General features: G+C 49.3%; 3 protein-coding genes across 3 annotated transcripts in view; 1 reads left to right on the top strand and 2 right to left on the bottom strand.

Annotated features, from left to right (window-relative positions):
* Window positions 1–3295, top strand: part of Stk40 (serine/threonine kinase 40) — a 52297-nt gene extending 49002 nt beyond the window's left edge. The window contains exon 12 of the transcript XR_006147080.1: window positions 3285–3295. The gene's annotated coding sequence lies outside the window, so the exon portion shown is untranslated. The remainder of the gene's footprint in view (window positions 1–3284) is intronic.
* Window positions 120–7934, bottom strand: Sh3d21 (SH3 domain containing 21). The gene is made up of 13 exons (XM_042674446.1): window positions 7816–7934; window positions 7508–7598; window positions 7277–7332; window positions 7148–7193; window positions 6967–7067; window positions 6774–6860; window positions 6533–6575; window positions 2341–2434; window positions 2197–2249; window positions 1996–2090; window positions 1111–1868; window positions 967–1030; window positions 120–876 (listed from the first exon to the last, which is right to left on the bottom strand). The coding sequence occupies exons 1-13, from the start codon at window positions 7825–7827 to the stop codon at window positions 805–807; spliced, it is 1572 nt and encodes a 523-aa protein (XP_042530380.1). The 5' UTR covers window positions 7828–7934; the 3' UTR covers window positions 120–804.
* A 1666-nt stretch (window positions 7935–9600) lies between these two features.
* Window positions 9601–18514, bottom strand: part of Thrap3 (thyroid hormone receptor associated protein 3) — a 45422-nt gene continuing 36508 nt past the window's right edge. The window contains exons 9-12 of the mRNA XM_042677023.1: window positions 17465–17652; window positions 13394–13592; window positions 12615–12758; window positions 9601–11150 (exon numbers count right to left, since the gene is read on the bottom strand). Of these exons, the coding sequence (XP_042532957.1) occupies window positions 10929–11150; window positions 12615–12758; window positions 13394–13592; window positions 17465–17652 (753 nt within the window). The 3' untranslated portion in view covers window positions 9601–10928. The remainder of the gene's footprint in view (window positions 11151–12614; window positions 12759–13393; window positions 13593–17464; window positions 17653–18514) is intronic.

Raw genomic sequence — 18514 nt, 5'->3', positions numbered from 1 at the left:
ATGGGTCCCCAGGCTCCTGCCACGCAGCTAGGCCTTACTAGAGTCCCAAGGATCCACGACCTCTGCCCTCCCCCCCCCCCCCCCCCGTCACTTCACAGACACCTCGCCCCTCTCCAGCTCACACAGGACAACAGCACGCCCCTCGCTCACATGCGTTCCTACAGGCAAACGCTTGGGCACACGTCCCCGTGGCCGCACTGTGCCCTAGACTCGGGCATAATTGCAGTCACACGCAGCAGGCCTGCGGAGCCTGGCCGTGACGCTAAGGGTGGCAGCCCCAGTGTAACCACGCGTGCCTGAGCTAGGCTACAGGTGGAGCTCCTATCTGGGCCGAGGTGGACCGAGTGGACCGGAGTTCCTCTGGGCAGCAAGCGGGTGTGGCCGCCTGGGAGGGGTCGGGCTCCCAGCCCAGCTCCGGCTGCACAGCTGGATTCCGGAATCGGCCGGCTGTGGCTCTCCCCAGCCCGCCGCCGCCGCCGCCGCCGAGGTCCAGCGCAGGGCTGGCGTCTTGAAGGAGACACCCTCTGCCCCGCCCCCCTCCATCCGGTGGATAAAAATAGCCGCGCAGGCTTTGGGAACCGTAATGGGAGCCACATGTGGGCCAGATGTGCCCGCCAGAGACCTCCAGGAATTCCAGGGGCCGGGCTGGGGCGGCCCCGCCCCGTCCCGCACAGCCCGACCCCCCGGGCCAGCTCCGAGTGGCAGGCAGGCGGCAGGCAGGCCAGTTTACTTCCTTGCATTTCCCAAAGCTGTGCGCACGGACTGGGATGCCAGAGCCCGACGGAGGCTCCTCCGCGCCCGCCCTCACTGCGTCTGCGTCTGCGCGTGCTTGAAACTCGGTGGTGGAGACTTCTCTGACTTCCGCAGCATCTGAGCCTAGTTGGGAGAAGGGGGGGGGTCAGGGCTGGGCCCGGGCCTCCCGCCCTCCCCCCCCTCCCTCCCGCCGGGGCCTGCAGCCCCACCCACCTCCAGCCAACTGCGCTTCTCCCTCTCGCGGTTCAGCTCCTCCCAGACGTCAGTCATTTGCTTCCTGGGGACGGGAAGCCCAGGTGAGGTGGGGATGGGGGGCGGACACCCCCCCCTCTCCCCCGGCCGGCCGCCACCACTCACTCCAGCTGCAGCTGCAGCAGCTCGAACGCGCTCTTGAGGGACTCCACTTCCTCCTTCAGTGTCACTCCATCCGCCTGGTTATTCTTGCTCTCGGAGTTTTGCGGGCCCCGGGAATGAAGGGCGGGAGTCTCTTGGGCATCTTGAGTCTGCTTCGTAGTCTGTGGTGTCTGGGGAGTGGAAGATCTCTCTTTCGGAGGCATCTGCTCCTCACAGGTCACCTCTCTTAGGGGTTCTTTGGGGGGCGCCTCCAATTTCGGAGTAGTGTCATCGTTGGCATGGAGGAAAGTTGTGGCCTCTCCCTGGGAAGGCTCAAGCTTAGACTGGAGTGGGGAGCTGTCCCCCTGTTTACTCATACAGAGGCAGCCCTCAAAGCCGTGATGGCTCTGGGAGGGCTCCTCTCCAGACGTCGCCCTCTGCGGGCTTTCCTCCCGGGAGAAGTGATGTATCTGGGTGTCTCTGGGGGCGATGTCATCAGAAAGCACCTGCTCAGAAGTCAACGCCTTTTCTGGGGTGAGGGCTTTGTCCTCCCAAGGGACCTTTGGGTCAAGGGCTTCATCCTTAGATGGGTTTTCTAAAGCAGGGTTCTTATCCATAGAAGAGATTGTCTGCACACTGGAGGCCCTGTTCAGAGACCGGGTCGTCTTCTTTAGGCTGGAGACCTCATGGAGAGGTGGGGTCTTCTCTGGGGTGGTGATCTTACCGCCCGTGGGGGTTTTGTTCCTGGAAGAGCTCTTTGCCAGCCTTCTCTGCTTTTCCTCCTGTGGCAATGGGGGCGAGGCCTCAACTGAAAGCTCCACCTGACTCTCCTCTGCCCTTGCACACCACACCCCTGGGTACCGGCCTCTACCCAGTATTCCCTCTCCCACACTGCCTCCTACCTCTCACCTGACTGGATGTAGGGTGCTGCCCAGGAGCCGAGGTTCTGGATCGCTTCTTGCCAGGTTGCCCTGGACCTCCACTGAGGAAGTTGCCATTGGCACCTATGGAAACAGGACCTCAGGGTCTGCTCATCTCTAATCCCTCTCTATCCCCCAGCATACCACCCTCTCCCCCAGGTCTCCCCAGCTGGGGGAAGGAAGCTCTCACCAGAGTCTCTGGAGGGGTGCTTCTGCCCATCCCCATTGGGTATCCAAGGCATCCTGGAACATGTTCCCCATCAGCCCTGACATGGCAAGGGAAGGCATTTCCTTTGTGCCCTCCTCCTGCCCTAATGCCCCCCTGGCTCCATACTTTGCTTTGCTGGGTAAAGAAGTAGTTGCTGTCAGCTTCTTGGTAGTAGAGAGGGATGGTCTGGGCATCGTTTTTTTGGGTTCCTTAACGAGAGCTGGGAGGAAAGAAAAGAGTGAAGTAATTTTTTTTGACTTATCCATCCACCTAACAGTCCCTGGCCCTGTGCTGCTGGGCTCTCACTATGTAGCCTAGGCTAATCTTGAACTCTTGGGCTCAAGTGAGGTCCTAGTTCTAAAGAAATTAAATAGCTAGGATGACTGCAGGTTATGTAGTGTAGGTTATAGTACCATGAGTATAGTTTTATTTATTTACTTTTGTCAGTCATGGGGATTGAACTCTGGGCATGAGAGCTGTTCCTCAGCTCTTCAGCCCAAGGCTAGTGCTCTACCACTTGAGCCACAGTGCCACTTCCAGTTTTCTGGTGGTTTATTGGAGGTAAGATTTTCACCACTTTTCCTTCCCTGGGCTGGGATCTCAGTCTCCCCAGTAGCTAGGATTACAAGCTTGAGCCACTGTCCCCCAGCTCACAAGTATACAGTTTTATTTATTTATTTTGTCAGTCATGGATCTTGAACTCTGGGCCTGAGGGCTGTCCATGAGCTCTTCCGCTCAAGGCTAGTGTATCTACCACTTGAGCCATAGCACCACTTCTGGCTGTTTCTCTTTATGTGGTGCTGAGGAATCGAACCGAGGGCCTCATGCATGGGAGGCAAGCACTCTACACCACAGTTTCCCAGCCCAGTATACAGTTTTAAGTGGGGGTGGTTAGAGAAGGCCACTATGAAGGGACATCGAGGGCATCAGATATGTGCCATTCACGTCCATAGACACACCAGCAGCCACTGTGGTATGTGCATACATGCTAACACACAAGATCACAAAGATAGCTACAAACACAATTCCACTGACAGTGAGCCATGGGGAGTGAGAGCAGGGAGTCTCAGCCAGACAGCAGACTCTACATTCCAGCTCCTTTCTGTGTACAGGTAACCTGTGTCCCACTGTCCTCAATGATGAAGCATAGATACTACAACTATGTAGGGTTGTTATGAGGCTGGAGCAAATGACTATTGGCAGGGAGTCACAGCTCAGTATGCCTTAACCAGGCCATATGGCTGATTAGGTATTCTGTAGGCCCTCCCACCAGACAGCATTTAGATCTTGCTTAGGACACAGCTTTCCCACATTTTCTCCACTTAAAAGAGAGTAGAAGTACACACAAAAAAAGGGGGGAACTGGGGCTGGGAAGGTGGCTCAGTGGTAGAGCAAGGCTTGCCTTGCATGCCTGAGGCCCTGGGTTCAATTCCTCAGCACCACATAAGCAAAAAGAAAAAAGCCGAAGTGGTGCTGTGGCTCAAGTGGTAGAGCACTAGCCTTGAGCTGAAGAGCTGAGGGACAGTACCCAGGCCCAGAGTTCAGGCCCCACGACCGGACCCCCCCAAAAAAAGCGGGGGGGGGGGGAACTTAGGCCAGAAAGGCCTATGTGAGAGGGTAGGTAAGTCAACTCTATGGCTCCTGAGTCTGAGGCCTCAGGCATGGAACAGAGTTCTCACAGATCATATCAGATCATGAGCTCAGAAAGAAAGATCATAGGACAGTTGCTAGAGGCTCATGATATAATCTTAGCTACTCAGGAGGCCAAGACCTGGATAGGAGTTAGAAACCAGTCTGGGCAGAACATAAGACATCTCCAATTAACCAGCAAAAGTCTGGGCTAGAGGCATAGCTCAAATAGGAGAGTACCACTTTTTTTTTTTTTTTTTTCTATTCCTGGGGCTTGAACTCAGGACCTGGACACTGCTCCTAAGCTTCTTTTGCTCAAGGCTAGCACTCTATCACTAAGCCACATTCCCAGCCTAGAGCACCACCTTTGAGCAAACAATCTGAACAAGCATGACAACACCTGAGTTCCAACCCCAGAACCAGGGGGGAAATAGATCATAAAATACTCAGGAAGACAGGCTACTGAGGCCTACCATATAGCATCCAGTATACCACAGACATAGCTATGTATAAAATATTTTAAACTAAGGATGTGGATGCAACAAAGCGCCCATCAGGAACAAATAGGCAGTTTTGGAAAACAAGTGAGAACTGATCTAGTGGAGATGAGAAGAGCATTCTGGGGGTTGGGAGGAAACCATGCAAGCCATTATTTACCTGTGTATGTTCAGCATATTTCTTGTATAGGTTAAACAGCAGACTAAATAGAGTCAAAAAGCTAGAGAGATTTAGTAAACCAAAAGTGCACTGAGGAGTGGGAACTTCAGAGCAATCTTCTGATCAAGTGATGGACAAGTCCTCTACCAGAAAGGCAACTAAAAAGCTGGATAAAAATGTCAAAATGACCACGTCATGCTCTAGGAAATTGTCCAAGGGAAAAGAAAATTCAAGAAGTGATGGTGTTCGTGCTGCTCCCATGCCTGCCTGCTGCCTGCTGCCTGCTGCTCGAGGATGTCTGCAGCAGGGAGGGGACTCTGTGTGGACCAGCAGCTCCACAGCCTTGGTTGAGGACAACCCACAGAGATAAATCATTGGTAACATGTATTTCCATAAAGGATTGGTATTTGAAGTGTATAAAGAACTATAAAATTATTCAGAACCAGGGAAATGGGAAATGAGTCCACAGTGAATGCTGAGATCTCAGGATCTCAGTTCAAAGCTAGCCCAGGGCAGAAAAGTCCATGAGTATGGGACTCTTATCTCCAATTAACCACAAAATACCACTCTGGAGGTGTGGCTAAAGTGGTAGAGTGCTCACCTTGAGCTAAAGAGCTCAAGGTAATTGACAAAAAAAAAGACTCTAGGAGGCCCTGTTACTGACAAAAATAATAATGCTGGAAGTGGCGCTGTAGCTCAAGTGGTAGAGCGCTCGCCTTGAGCTGAAGAGCTGAGGGACAGTGCCCAGGCCCAGAGTTCAAAGCCTCACAATCGACCAAAAAAAAAAAAAAACTGTTTAGGGCTGGGAAGGTGGCTCAGTGGTAGAGCGCTTGCCTTGCATGCCTGAGGCCCTGGGTTCGATTCCTCAGCACCACATAAGCAAAAAGAAAATAGCCAGAAATGGCGCTGTGGCTCAAGTGGTAGAGCGCTAGCCTTGAGCTGAAGAGCTGAGGGACAGCACCCAGGCCCAGAGTTCAGACCCCATGACTGGACCCAAAAAAAAAAAAATGCTTCCACAAACTTTTTCTTTTTGCTGGTACTTGGGCTTGAACTCAGGGTCTTGGGCTTGCTCAGCTTTCTGGCTCACAGTAGGTATTCTACCACTTGAGCTACAGCACCACTTCCAATTTTCTGGTGGTTAATTGGAGATAAGAGTCTCAATGGACTTTCCTGCTCGGCTGGTTCTTAACTGTGTGACCCTCAGATCTCAGCCTCCTGAGTAGCAAGAATTACAGGCACGAGCCACCAGCACCGACTTTTTTTTTCTTTCTTTCTTTTTGTGCCAGTCCTAGGGCTTGAATTCAGGAAGGCCTTGTACTCTTAGTAGCTTTTTCTGCTCAAAGCTGGTGCTTTACCACTTGAGCCACATCTCCATTTCCAGCCTTTTGCTGGTTAATTGGAGATGAGAGTCTTTCAGATGGATTTATATGCCCAGGCTGGCTTCAATCTTCAGATAGATCATGGGTATTAATTATTTACATATGTATATTTTGGTGTCCAATGCCTATTGAAAGGTAAGTCAAGAGACATACTTCAGTCACACAGATATACACAGAGAGCTATTCCCTGACAAACTTACAAGACACATAAACACATGCACAGTCTCATGGACTCATGGCCCATCCATGGAGAATGTTGATAACTACATTCTGACACATGCTAACACACAAACATATGATTTTTTTTTTTTTTTGCCAGTCCTGGGGCTTGAACTCGGGGCCTGGGCACTGTCCCTGAGCTTTTGCTCAATGCTAGACTCTAAGCCACAGTGCCACTTCTGGCTTTTTCTTTTTATGTGGTACTGAGAAATTGAACCCAGGGCTTCATGCATGCTAGTCAAGCACTCTACCACTAAGCCACATTCCCAGCCTTGACACACTTCTGACTCACATTCTTGTCTGGTCCTTGACCAACAGGGGAGGGGGCCCCATTGTATACTGGACCACTGGGGAAACTTCAGGTGTTTATGGGCAAATGGAGTGGTGGATCTTCCAGAAATCAATCCCCAACCCCAGACTCCCTGGGTACCCACCTGATTCCCGAGGTAGCCCTTTCCGTGGCACCAGCCTCTTGATCTAGAGAGAAAAGAAGTGCCAGAATCCAAAGAGAAGTCCCCTCATGTCTAAGCTTGGGTGACTCTCTAGACAACACTATACCTTAGATGCTTTTAGGGAGCCTGGCCTATATGCCCTTCTATTTCCAGGAAGTGCAATGATTCTGTTTGTCCAAAATAGCTTTCCCCATGCCACCTGAGGGTCCAGCTCTGAACTTACTGGGGGTGGTGGCAGCACAAAGTTGTCTGGAAAAACTCCTCTTCTGCCTTGACACTCTCCTTCCCACCAGCCCTTGTCCTCTGTGGTCTAAGAGAAACATGAAGTGGGAGGTGAGCCATTCCTGTAGCTCCTCTCCCTTGGGTCCCACTCCTTCACAACCTCCTTTCCTGGGTCCTCCCAAGTATCCTCACACCTTCCTTAGAACTTTCACCAAGTCTCCTCTCCGCAGTGCCAACTCGTCTGGGGCCTCTGGCTCATAGTCAAACAGGACCCTGCAGGTCTCAGGGCAGAAGGCTGAGGGAAAGGCCAGTCCATTGGAGCTAACCCTCATTTATTAGGCTAATGGTTTCCCCTCCCTTTGGCTGGGTGCTCACCTGTCTGCAGGTAATCTGGAGGGCTGTCATAGGTCAGGCTGCTCAGCTAGTAGGAGAGGGGCAGGAGAGAAGATGAGCTTAATAACATCCCAATAACACCACCTCTTGGCCCACTCTGACCAGATTTACCTTGGAATGTCGCTGGGGATCAGGATGGATTGAAGGCATATCTAGGTTACCAAGGCCTGGTGGGAATAGCAAAGTTAGGGACATGCTAATTCAGTTAAGGCATGGGAGGGGCATCAAGAAGGGTTTCAGGGTCAGGATACGTGCATCACAGACACAGGCTCATGTTACTGGGAGGGTCATTGGAAATAGCAGAGTCTGGTCCCAGAAGGGGTCCCGGGTTCAAGGTCTCACTTGGGGGCCCACTGTCCAGCAACTCCACAAAGTTGGATGGAAAGGCTCCCAGCTGCCCGTTCTTCTTCCCCAGCCACCAGCCGTCCTCAATCTAGGGAGGAGGGAGGACGCAGGGGCATCTGGTTCTGCCCCCAAGGGGCTCTGTGCCCTCACTTCTGTTGAATACCCCCAGCTCCCCTGGTCCCTCGTTCCCCTTCTCGGCACCTCTCACCATTCCCATCGCCCCCACTCTCATTCCGCTCAACTCCCCTGGCTAGTGAGACACCTCTTCATCTCCCCCAAACCCTCTCATCACCTCATCCCCTCACCTCCTTTATCATTTCCACAGTCTCCCCAGCTTGCAGCTTTAGCTCGTCCTTCTGCTCTGGATTGTAGTTGAAGTTCACTTTGCACCATCTTTGGGAGCCCCAAGATTTGGTGGGGTGACCTGGGTCACAGGAATGCGGGGGAGGGGCGGGGGGGGGGGGCTGCAGCTTAGCAGGGGGCCCGAGTCCCAGGAGCTGAAGGAGGGACAAGCCTCTAGCCCGACCTTTAGTGCTTCCAAGCCCCGCCCTCGGGCGGGGCATTGTACTCAGAACCAATCACAGGTCGCAAAGCGACCTCACGGCCCCTCCCAGGGCCGCGCCCATGACCAGCCCGCCCCCCTCCTCCCGCGCCGGATTTACCTGGGTGGCGTGGGCGGCGCGGGCAGCGCGGTTTTCGCGCCTCCCCGGGGCCTCGCAGGGCCTCTGGGATCTCCTGGAATGAGCGCACAGGAAGGGGGCTCAGCCTTTGGGCGGCGCGCGGAGAGGTGCCCCGCAAGGCGTTCCGGGCCGGGCCTCACCTGAACCAGGCGCTTGGGGAAGAGGCCACAATGGCCGCCCAGCTCTCCGCGCAGCCAGCCCCGGGCGGGCCCCTCGCGCACCTGCCGGATCACGTCCCCGGGCTCCAGGCTCAGCTCGCCCTCCTTCTGCGCGCGGTATCCGGCCAGGACCAGGACCTCTGCGGGCGGAGGGCCCGGTGAGGGCGCGGCTCAGAAAGGCCCAGACGGGACCAGCCTTGGCGGGCGCGGCCCAGACCAACCCGACTCCACTCCGCGTAGAGGTCGGCGGGAGGGCCGGGTGGGGTGGTTTTATCGCTCCACGCCATTGCGCGTTACCAGTCAAACCCTCCACACATACCCATGGCTTCCGAGGTGTCCTCCCGAGCCAGGCCCGTCAAGCTGGTGGCCCCGGACTGGACCGGGTTAGGGTGGGACGTACTGTAATACGGTAGAGCCCAGGAGGCGGAGACACCAGCCATAGGTCAGGTTCCCGGTGCCGAGGGGGCGGCCTGGCTCAACAGGTTCAGTCCCAACTGGATGACAGCAGGGTCTCAGCTCCCACACTAGCTCTTCCCCGCCTACGTAACTTCTAGTTTAGTGGCCTTTCCTTCTCCCGGCCAAGGCCAGGAGGCTCCTATCATCTACCTGGATGCCAGGTAGATGCCAACTTCTGGCTTGCAAGCCTTTGGCTGCAGGGGAAGGCGGGGAGTGGTACATACCAGGGTGCCCCACCCCACAACAGGCAACAAGCGGCTTTTAGTACGGTCTACTCTGGTCCCCATTCTTGCTCTGCAGCCTTGGCTAGGTGCAGATGGGGCTGTGTGTGGAGGAGGCAGGAAGAATGAACTTTGAGTTTATAGTCAAGCCCAGCGCTAGCAGGAGTCTGAAGGTTAGGACCCACCTACCTGCCAGCCCCAGTTGGGCTAAGCTCAGATTCAAGCTAACTGCTAGGTAAACGACTTAAGGCCCAGACAGCTAACCATAGCCCCTTGACCCCTGACAAACCACACAAGCAGCCAAAGTCCTTGTTCAGCAATTTAAAAAAAAGTCTGCTTCACAGGGCATCCAAGGCGCAAGCTGCAGCAAAGCTACTGGGGACAGAAGGTATGTTTGGCTCAAATTCCTCCCAGGGATCAGCTGAATGCAGGCCACAAGAGGGCCAGCCTAGTGGCAGTTCAGCAGGCACCATCTCCAAGTTCTTGACCTTAAGGTATCCTGAAACTGCTGTGGGAGTACCTGCCACCCCAACAGCATAGACACATTCACACACTCGGAACAATGAACAGCCCAGTTAAGATCTGCCACTTCATTTATTATTTTTATTTGCAGGAGGAGTTGAAACAAATCTTAAAGGTGTTTTCCTTTTTCCCCTAAATATGAATCATTCAAGTAAAACCAACTTAACTATAGAAAGGTAGCAAAGTAAGGGGAAAGTAGCACAACCCAAGAGCAAAGGTTGGGGGGAGTAGGAGGATGCAGTCCATATATAGCAAATGCCATATGATTCACCTGCTCAGGACAGCCTCCCCAGAAGGCAAGCACAAGGACCCATTTTAAGAGGATGTCCCCCCCCCCCCCCAAACAGTTGAGAATGTTTCAATTTAAAGCTTAAGGTTAAAAAGGAAAAAAAAAAAAACAAAAACCACACAACCCTACAAACCACCCAGCCATAACCACCTTCCTTAACTCATCATAGGAGTTTCTTTTCATTTTATAAAAAGATTAATAAAAAATATTGAAAAAATTATTTTCTCATCTTATATTTGTAAAGATAATAGAAGTCAGAAGTTTCTTAGAAAAGAGACCAGAAACTGCCCTCCAGTTTCCACCCCTGGTGCTGAGGATCAGCAAGACTAGAAAGTTTGGGATACTGGAGCTGCTGGTAGAGAATGGGAAGCCCAGCCCAGAAATCAGAAAATACAGGAGCAGGGATGCATGGGGAGTGGTCAGGAGCAACTCCATGTGATACAAGGCTGCACAGAAAGGGGAACACACGGTGGTCAGAAAGGCCTTAAACTCCTCCTTGACATACAAAACTGATTTTTACAAAGATACAAGCAGTTTGGTCCCAAACTGAGGTGAACACTTCAATGTTTATTCACATGCTTTTCTCAAGAATCAGTTGCCCAAATTAAATCTTTCTGCTAATACTACATATCTCTAAAAAGAAAGAAAGAAAAAAGGGAGGGTAAAAGGGCTTTTAAAATCAGGACAAGAAAGAGATTGGGGAAAAAAAAAATCAAATAAGTATCCGCTCCAAATGAAATTAAGAACAAAACTGTTGGTTTCTATAAGTAACAAACCAAATCCAAGCATCTGCATCGCTCTTCCCTCCCTATCCCAGCCCCCACCACACACTAACAAGAAACAAGAAACACAGCTAGAGCCTGATGGGTGGTGTTCTGATCAAACCCAGGCCTGAGCCCTCGCTCTGTAGCAGGCAGGTCTTCTCTATTCAGTGGGATGGGGCGCAGGGAAGCTTTCTGCTGTGGAAGGCTTCTGTGGGGCTGGTGGGGGGGTAGATTTTTCAGAATCTCCAAGGCTTCTTTATTTATGCTCCTTGTCAGCCTCTACCAGCGCCTCTCACCCCTGGGCAAGGGCTCCCATCAAGTGTGGCCCCTACTCAGTTGTGGGCTGTAGACTATCCTTTTCTTCTCGGTTCTCTGTACCACTCTCGTCATCTTCAATCTCCCCTTCCTCTCCGCTGAATTTGTCATGGGCCCATTTGGGACTGGTACTGGATTTCCGGAACATGAACCGACCTCGGCCCCGAGGGAAGGCTCCTCTGCCCCGGCCCCGGCTCACCCACTTGTCACTGCCTTCACCTTCTCGGTCATCATGCTGAGGGGGAAGAAAATTGCCATCAGTGTTATAGATCTTTTCTCTATAGCCACCAAAATGTACCCAACTATCTTTTCCTCCCTATGTACCCATCCAAAACACAGGAAGCAGTGTGACATATTAAGACAGACGCTTGACTTCACACAAGCTAGGGCCTTAGGCTGAGTGCCATCTTCTTTTGACCAAGGCTTTTGTATACCACAATGAAGGGACCAGACAAGCAAGATGCCTTAAAGTGGCAAATAAGAGGTAAGGAAAGGGCTTTAATCTTTCCTTCCACAACAAGGTCTGACCTCCACTATCAACTCCAGCACCTAACCTAGCTCCAGCCAGAAATACTTCCCTAGAGATGAATACAAGTGCCAGTGGCTCACGCCTGTAATCCTAGCTACTCAAGAGGCTGAAATCTAAGGATCATAGTTCAAAGCCAGCCCAGGCAGGAAAGTCTGTGAGACTCTTACCTCCAATAAACTACTAGAAAACTGCAAGTAGTGCTGTGGCTCAAGCAGTAGAGCACTCACCTTGAGCTGAAGAGGGCAAGGAAAGCTCCCATGCCCAGAGTTCAAGCCCCATTACAGACAGACAGACAGACAGACTGACAGACACCCTTATAGAAGCCTCCAAGCAGCTTCCAATAGCCCTAGAAAAGGGAGAGTAGGGATGCAGCCATCCACTCAAGAAACCTGTTCCCAAACTGTGGAACTGACAATATAGACTCATGTCAGTCATTTGGTAAGAGATGGAGACTCAGCTTTACCTTGGTCCAATACTCAATCACACCTGCTTGATTCTGGGCCTGCTCTAACACAGGAAGGCCAAGAAATCTCACTTCCTGACCAGATAACTCATTTTACAAATGCCACAACATGAGAGATCATAAGTATGAAAGTTTAAATGATAGAAATTTTAGTAACATTCTATTCCAGAGGTGTTGGTGGCTCACACCTGTAATACTAGCTATTCAGGAAGCTGAGATATGAAGATTGCAGTTCAAAGGCAGCCCAGGTAGGAAACTCTGTGAGACTCTTATCTCCAATAAACCACTCAGAAAACCAGAAGTGCTGCTGTGGTTCAAGTGGTAGAGCGCTCACCTTGAGCTGAAGAGCTGAGGGACAGTGTGCCCAGACCCAGAGTTCAAGCCCCATGACCGACCAAAAAAAAAAGAGATCTGGAGATGGTTTCCTGTCAATCCTGCACTTCTGAATGATACTAGACATGAGCAGTAAAACAAGACTAGGCTTATCCAGAATCCATAAATGTCTTAGATGATAAACCCTATTAGAGCCAAGAATTACTTACCTCTCTAGAAAACAGTGCTACTATGAAGCAAGTATACATTTCCAGTGCAATATACCTACACATGAATTTAATCACAGGGCTGGACAGACCAATTAAGACATTGGAATCATCTACTACATGTGCCAAGGGCTCTCTACACCTTCCCAATTAGGCCCAGATACCTACCAAGTAATACTTCTTGCTTTTGGGTGTGTACTCTGGATCCCATTCCTCTTCTCGGCTTCTCTTTTGAAAGTCATTGTTGCTATTGTTGTTGTTGTTACCAGAGTAGTTGCCTCTGCCCCAGCCTCTTCCTCTGGCTCGAAATTGCTGTGGGAGAAAAGGAACCAAAGTTCCTGTTAGTAGAAAAACTCCTTGCAAGCTGGAGGTTGGCGGCTCACACCTATAATCCTAACTACTCAGGAGGCTGACAGCTGAGAATTACGGTTCAAAGCCAGCCTGGGCAGGAAAGCCTGTGAGACTCCTATCTCCAATTAACCACGAGAACACTGGAAGTGGCACAAGGCTCAAGTGGTAGAGCGCTCGCCTCAAGATGAATTGCTCAGGGACAGTGCTCAGGCCTGTTGAGAATTCAAGCCCCATGACTGACCAAAAAAAAAAAAAAGAAAAAAAAAGAAAACTTGCATTCTGGGGAAAGGCTTTCCAGGCATAGGATGGACAATTAATCTTTCAGTCAGGCCTTCCTGTTCAAGTCCACGGCTCAGAGTGTACACATGGCCCAAAGGCCATGGATTCAGAGTTGAGAAAATTCTGAATGAGGAAGCCTTTCAATGCTTTCTAACATAATACTGGAAGGCCAGAGAATGTGACTAGAAAAACCAAAGAATCTGGGTCTATGGACTAGACTGCTTAATCAGAGGGAACAAAACTGATATCCTGATGAAACATACTCCAAATTAGTGGGAGCCAAGAACACAGAGAAAGGGTAGGGGGATGGGCCTTACAAAGTTTCCCCGAGCTCTGCTGCCTCCTCTTTCACTTGGACCCATGAAGTCTTTGGTCCCCAGTCTTGATTTGTCAAAGCCTGTGGTGCTCTCCTCTCTGTCCTCTGCCTCCTCAGGGTACTCTTCTGCTTTGTAAGAGTGAGAAGACTGGGAAGAGGACGATGATGACCTGGACCGGTCTCGTGCTCTCCGGTGCTTCCTATGAAGAGAGGTAGGAAATCAATAAAGCCTCTCCATCCAAAGAGCCTCATGGATGAGAATCACAAAGAAACCAGGAAGAGTCTGTGATGAAAAAATTAAAGGTAGGGCTGGGAAGGTGGCTCAGTGGTAGAGCGCTTGTCTTGCATGCATGAGGCCCTGGGTTCGATTCCTTAGCACCACATAAGCAAAAAGAAAAAAAACCGGAAGTGGTGCTGTGGCTCAAGTGGTAGAGCGCTAGCCTTGAGCTGAAGAGCTGAGGCTATCAGATAGCGCCCAGGCCCAGAGTTCAGGCCCCATGACCGGACCCCCCCCCCCTCCCAAAAAAAAAAAAAGAAAAGATGAAAGGTAACAGTTTAAAATACCATTCCAATCCAACCCGCTTACCCCTACCCACTAATAGGAATTAACTACCTGCCTGATGGTGGTGCTAGAAATGAAATGTCTATTACACCACTTTCTACTGTGCTCCAACAGGTTGTGCTGTCATGCGCAGAACACTTCCTGGAGCCATTCCCTTGCTTCATCTGGGGGAAATTACAGACTAGGAAAAATTGGCTTAATATGTTGAGTCATTGTCTATGTACTAGAGGCTGGTGCCAACCCAGGTGTAAATGGGGAGGTTATTAAATGTGTCTGTAAAGTGGCAGAAGGACCAAGCTCTTAGGAAAAAGGAGGGCCTTATAGGAGATGTCAGTCAAGTATCAGTAACCTAACATCCTCCTTTCCTTTAGTTCTCCACTACATAAAATACTTTGCCTACTCTCCTCCAGTCTTCTACATGTATTCACATAAAGGAAAAATTCAAGATTCAAAAGGCCTCAAATATGAGCCCCAATTCTGACTCTTATTAGTTATATAAAACACTATTCAGTTTCTGTAATTCTAGCTATTTAGGAGGTTGAAATCTGACGATCACAGTTCAAGGCCAGCCTGGGCACAATGTCTGTGAAACTCTGATCTCCAATTAACCAACAAAAGCCAGAAGTAGAGCTGTGGATCAAATGGTAAGAGCATTAGCCTTAAGCATTTTAAAGCTCAGGTCCTAAGTTCAAACTCTAGGATTGGCACACACACAATAAAAATACTTTAAAAAGCTGGGCTAGAGGCATGGCTCAAGCAGTACAGTACCAGCTGAGCTTTGAGCTCAAATTCCACTACCAGAAGAAAAAAAAAAAAGTTTCTATGAACTGTAGAATACCACAGTAGAAGCAAGGATATAGCTATCATCTCCCCTTATCCACAAGTCACTAATGCTATGACATAAAAGACTAGTACAAGATCACCCAGTAAGTCAGTTGGACATGTATACCACGGAGAGGAATCAGAACTAGTTATCTAGTCCCAACTCTTGAAATGTTTAGGAGCTCTACTCCCTTTCTAACAATAGCAATGCTGAGGATTACTACTACTATTTCCACTTCCTGCTCAGAACTATCAGTTCTTTTAGCTGCTAGAGATGCTAACACACAAGTAACTCAGGAATGCAAGACAAAATAGAACCAAAGATCCAAGTCTTGTGGGGTTTTTTGGTGCTGGTCCTGCATCTTTTCTTTTGGGGGGGGGGGGGGAGTGGGGGTCAGTTGTGGGGCCTGAACGCTGTCCCTCAGCTCTACCACTTGAGCCACAGCACCACTTCTGGTTTTCTGAGTGGTTTATTGGAGATAAGTCTCACAGACTTCCCCCTGCCCAGTCTGGCTTTGAACTGTGATCCTCAGATCTCAGTTTCCTGAGTAGCTAGGATTATAGGCATTAGCCACCAGCACCTAGGTAGTCCTGAATCAACTCAGGTTGTGGGCACAGTCACTGAGCAAAATTTTTTGCTCAAGGCTAGCAGTCAACCACTTGAGCCATAGCTCCACTTCCAGTGTTTTTAGTGCTTAACTAGAGATGGGGCTCATGGATTTTCCTACCCAGAATGCCTCCAAACCACGATCCTCAGAGCTCAGTTTCCCAGCTCGGATTACAGGTATGAGCCACCAGTACCCAGCCAAGACTCAAATTTTGATGTCAGCTGATATTTATTCTATGTTATCTTAGACAAACCAGCTGAAATGATCAAAAACATAAAAAGGTTAGTACTTACTAGGCGGGTATGGTGTGCATAAGCACACTGAGGCTCAAGTGGTAGAGTACTAGCCATAAGCAAAAAAAAAAAAAAAACAACAAAAACGATTAGAGAAGCCAGGTGCCAGTAGCTCTTGCTTTTAATCTTAGCTACTCAGGAGGCTGAGATCTGAGGATCATGGTTCAAAGCCAGCCCGGGCAGAAAAATCCCTGTGAGACTCTCATGTCCAATAAACTACTCAAAAAAGCCGGAAATGGCACGGTGGCTCAAGTGGTAGAGTGCTAGCTTTGAACACAAAGAGGCTCATCAGAGACAGAACCCAGGCCCTGAGTTTAAGCCCCAGGACCAGAAAAAAAAAAACAAAACAAGGGAAGGTGACTCAGTGGTAGAGTGCTTGCCTTGCATGTAATGAGGCCCTGGGTTCGATTCCTCAGCACCACATAAGCAGAAAAAGCTTGAAGTGGTGCTATAGCTCAAGTGGTAGAGTGCTCGCCTTGAGCTGAAGAGTTCAGGGACAGCACCCCAGCCCAGCATTAAGGCCCCACGACCAACCAAAAAAAAAAGATTAGGGAAAGCCAGACACCAGTGGCTCATGCCTGTAATTCCAGCTGCTCAGGAGGGTGAGATCTGAGGACTGTGTTTTACAAAACCAGCTGAGGCTGGGAAGGTGGCTCAGTGGTAGAGTGCTTGCTTTGCATGTATGAGGCCCTGGGTTCGATTCCTCAGCACCACATAAATAGAAAAAGCCAGAAGTAGCACTGTGGCTCAAGTGGTAGAACACTAGCCTTGAGCTGAAGAGCTCATGGATAGTGCCCAAGCCCAGAGTTAAGGCCCCATGACACAGACAGAGAGACAGACAGACCGACGACACCACCACCACCAGTCCAGGCAGAAAGTCCTTGAGATTCGTCTCTCCAATTAACCACCTAAAAAATGAAAGTGGAGCTGTGGCTCAAGTAGTAGAGAGCTAGCCTTGAGCAAAAAAGCTTAGGAACAGTTGCCCAGTCCCTGGGTTTAACACCCATGACCAAAAAAACATCAAGGATAATACCTGGTCCTAAGTTCAAGCCCAAGGATCAGCTCTAAAACCAGAACCCAAAAAACCTTGCCAGATCAAGAGACTGAAAAATTAAAAAATGTAAATAGAGAGCTAGGGAGTGTCTCTCAACTGGTAGTACACTTGCCTAGCATATGCAAGGCCCTGGGACCAATCTCTAGCACCATGGGGAAAAAAATGGTGTGTGTGGGGAGGGGGGCAGTAGTCTAAATAGAAATGTTAGCACTGTGGCATAGACAGTTCTACATACAACTTTCAACAATACCATCTTTGTTTAAGAGAGATTTGGAACAACTCTCTTGAAATGGTCTATGAAACTAGTTTGAAAGACATTTAAAATAAACAATCATCCTACCTAGCTCTACCCAAATTCTTTGACCAGTATTTTTTTTTTTTTTCACTTGATGACTCTGAGCCATTTCTAACATGGGAACAACCCATGAAAAGATGCAATGAGAAAGGTCATGTAAAAACAATTGCCAAATGAATTCCTCACAATCCCTGTAGGCAGACTGAGACATTAACATTATAGTTTTTTCACTGGACAAGGATCATAATTAGATACCAAAGTTGTTTTGATGCTAGAGATCTCCTTGAAGATTACATGATATGAAAGATGAAAGTTGCTGCAATTCATAATCCCTAAGTCCTCTGATTAAAAGATCTGGTGTGTAAACAGTTTAAAAGGAGCAGACAAGAGATTTTACTCAGGAGTTGAACTGGAGTAACAGAAAGGAGTTTCACATACTTCTGCTTTTTTGATCCTTTATGAGTTTTTTCTGTTTTCTCAGTTGATCTTTCCCTTGAGTGGCTGGAATCTCTTGAGTCCACTGATTCCCTTGATTTACCTCGTTTTAGATCTCTCTCCTTATGTTTTTTACGACGTTCAATATCAAGGCGGAGATCAACAGGATCATCTTTGTATTTTCCCTCAGCCTGCCAAGAGATGTCAAAATTAAGGTTTTTGGGATTCAGGGCTACTAACTCAACCACCCTCAAATGCAGTTTCTACAATAATGGAAGAGTACAGAGGAAGCACTGGGAATATGATGCCTATTACCCAAGCTAATTCTTCAGAAGGATCAGGATGGTAGTTTTCTTACTATAGATATGGATCTCACTTTATCTGCTCTATGGCCCAGTAATAATTCTAGCTAGTCTGCAAAATGAAATGGCCAAAATCAGCTCTGGAAGGTGATTAAGACTGGCTTAAGCTTAATGATTACTTGAAGAGGAGAAATGGTCTCCTCCTCCTACCTATATTGTAGCAGCCACCCATGGCTTATTCTCCTGGAATTCTTTTGAGTACTAAGAACAAAGAGACATTAGGAGTCTTAAAACATGCTCCCAAAATGCTGTGTTACATTGAAAATTTTAATAAGGAAGAGACTGAATACTGTAATTGAGAATTCATAAAACAGCTATACCATGTAAATGCTTAAGAAAAAGCAAAAAAGCAAAAAACCTTTTTGCTAACTTTCTACAAAGTTTAACCACCAGACTGTGCTGTAGATATGTGACTGCTACAGCAGTGGTAGCAACAGCAACAGCAGCACACAACACACCAAGTTCCTCTTGGCAATGTCTCTCAACAATTCTCAAAAATCCAGTGAAGTAAAGAGCCAAGGCAGTTTGAGGGACATCATATATAACACAATTTGTTTCATGGAAGCAAAAGAAAGGATACACTTGCTCAGAGCCAGATGCCGGTGGCTCACACCTGTAATCCTAGCTACTCTTATCTCCAAAAAACTAGTAAAAAAGCCAGAAGTGGTGCTGTGGATCAAGTGGTAGAGCA

The sequence above is a fragment of the Dipodomys spectabilis genome, unplaced genomic scaffold (genome assembly GCF_019054845.1).
Source record: "Dipodomys spectabilis isolate Male_0828 unplaced genomic scaffold, ASM1905484v1 ptg000002l, whole genome shotgun sequence".
Lineage (NCBI taxonomy): Eukaryota > Metazoa > Chordata > Mammalia > Rodentia > Heteromyidae > Dipodomys > Dipodomys spectabilis.
Note: the sequence above shows the minus strand (reverse complement) of the source record. Positions and strands in the feature narration are given on the sequence as shown.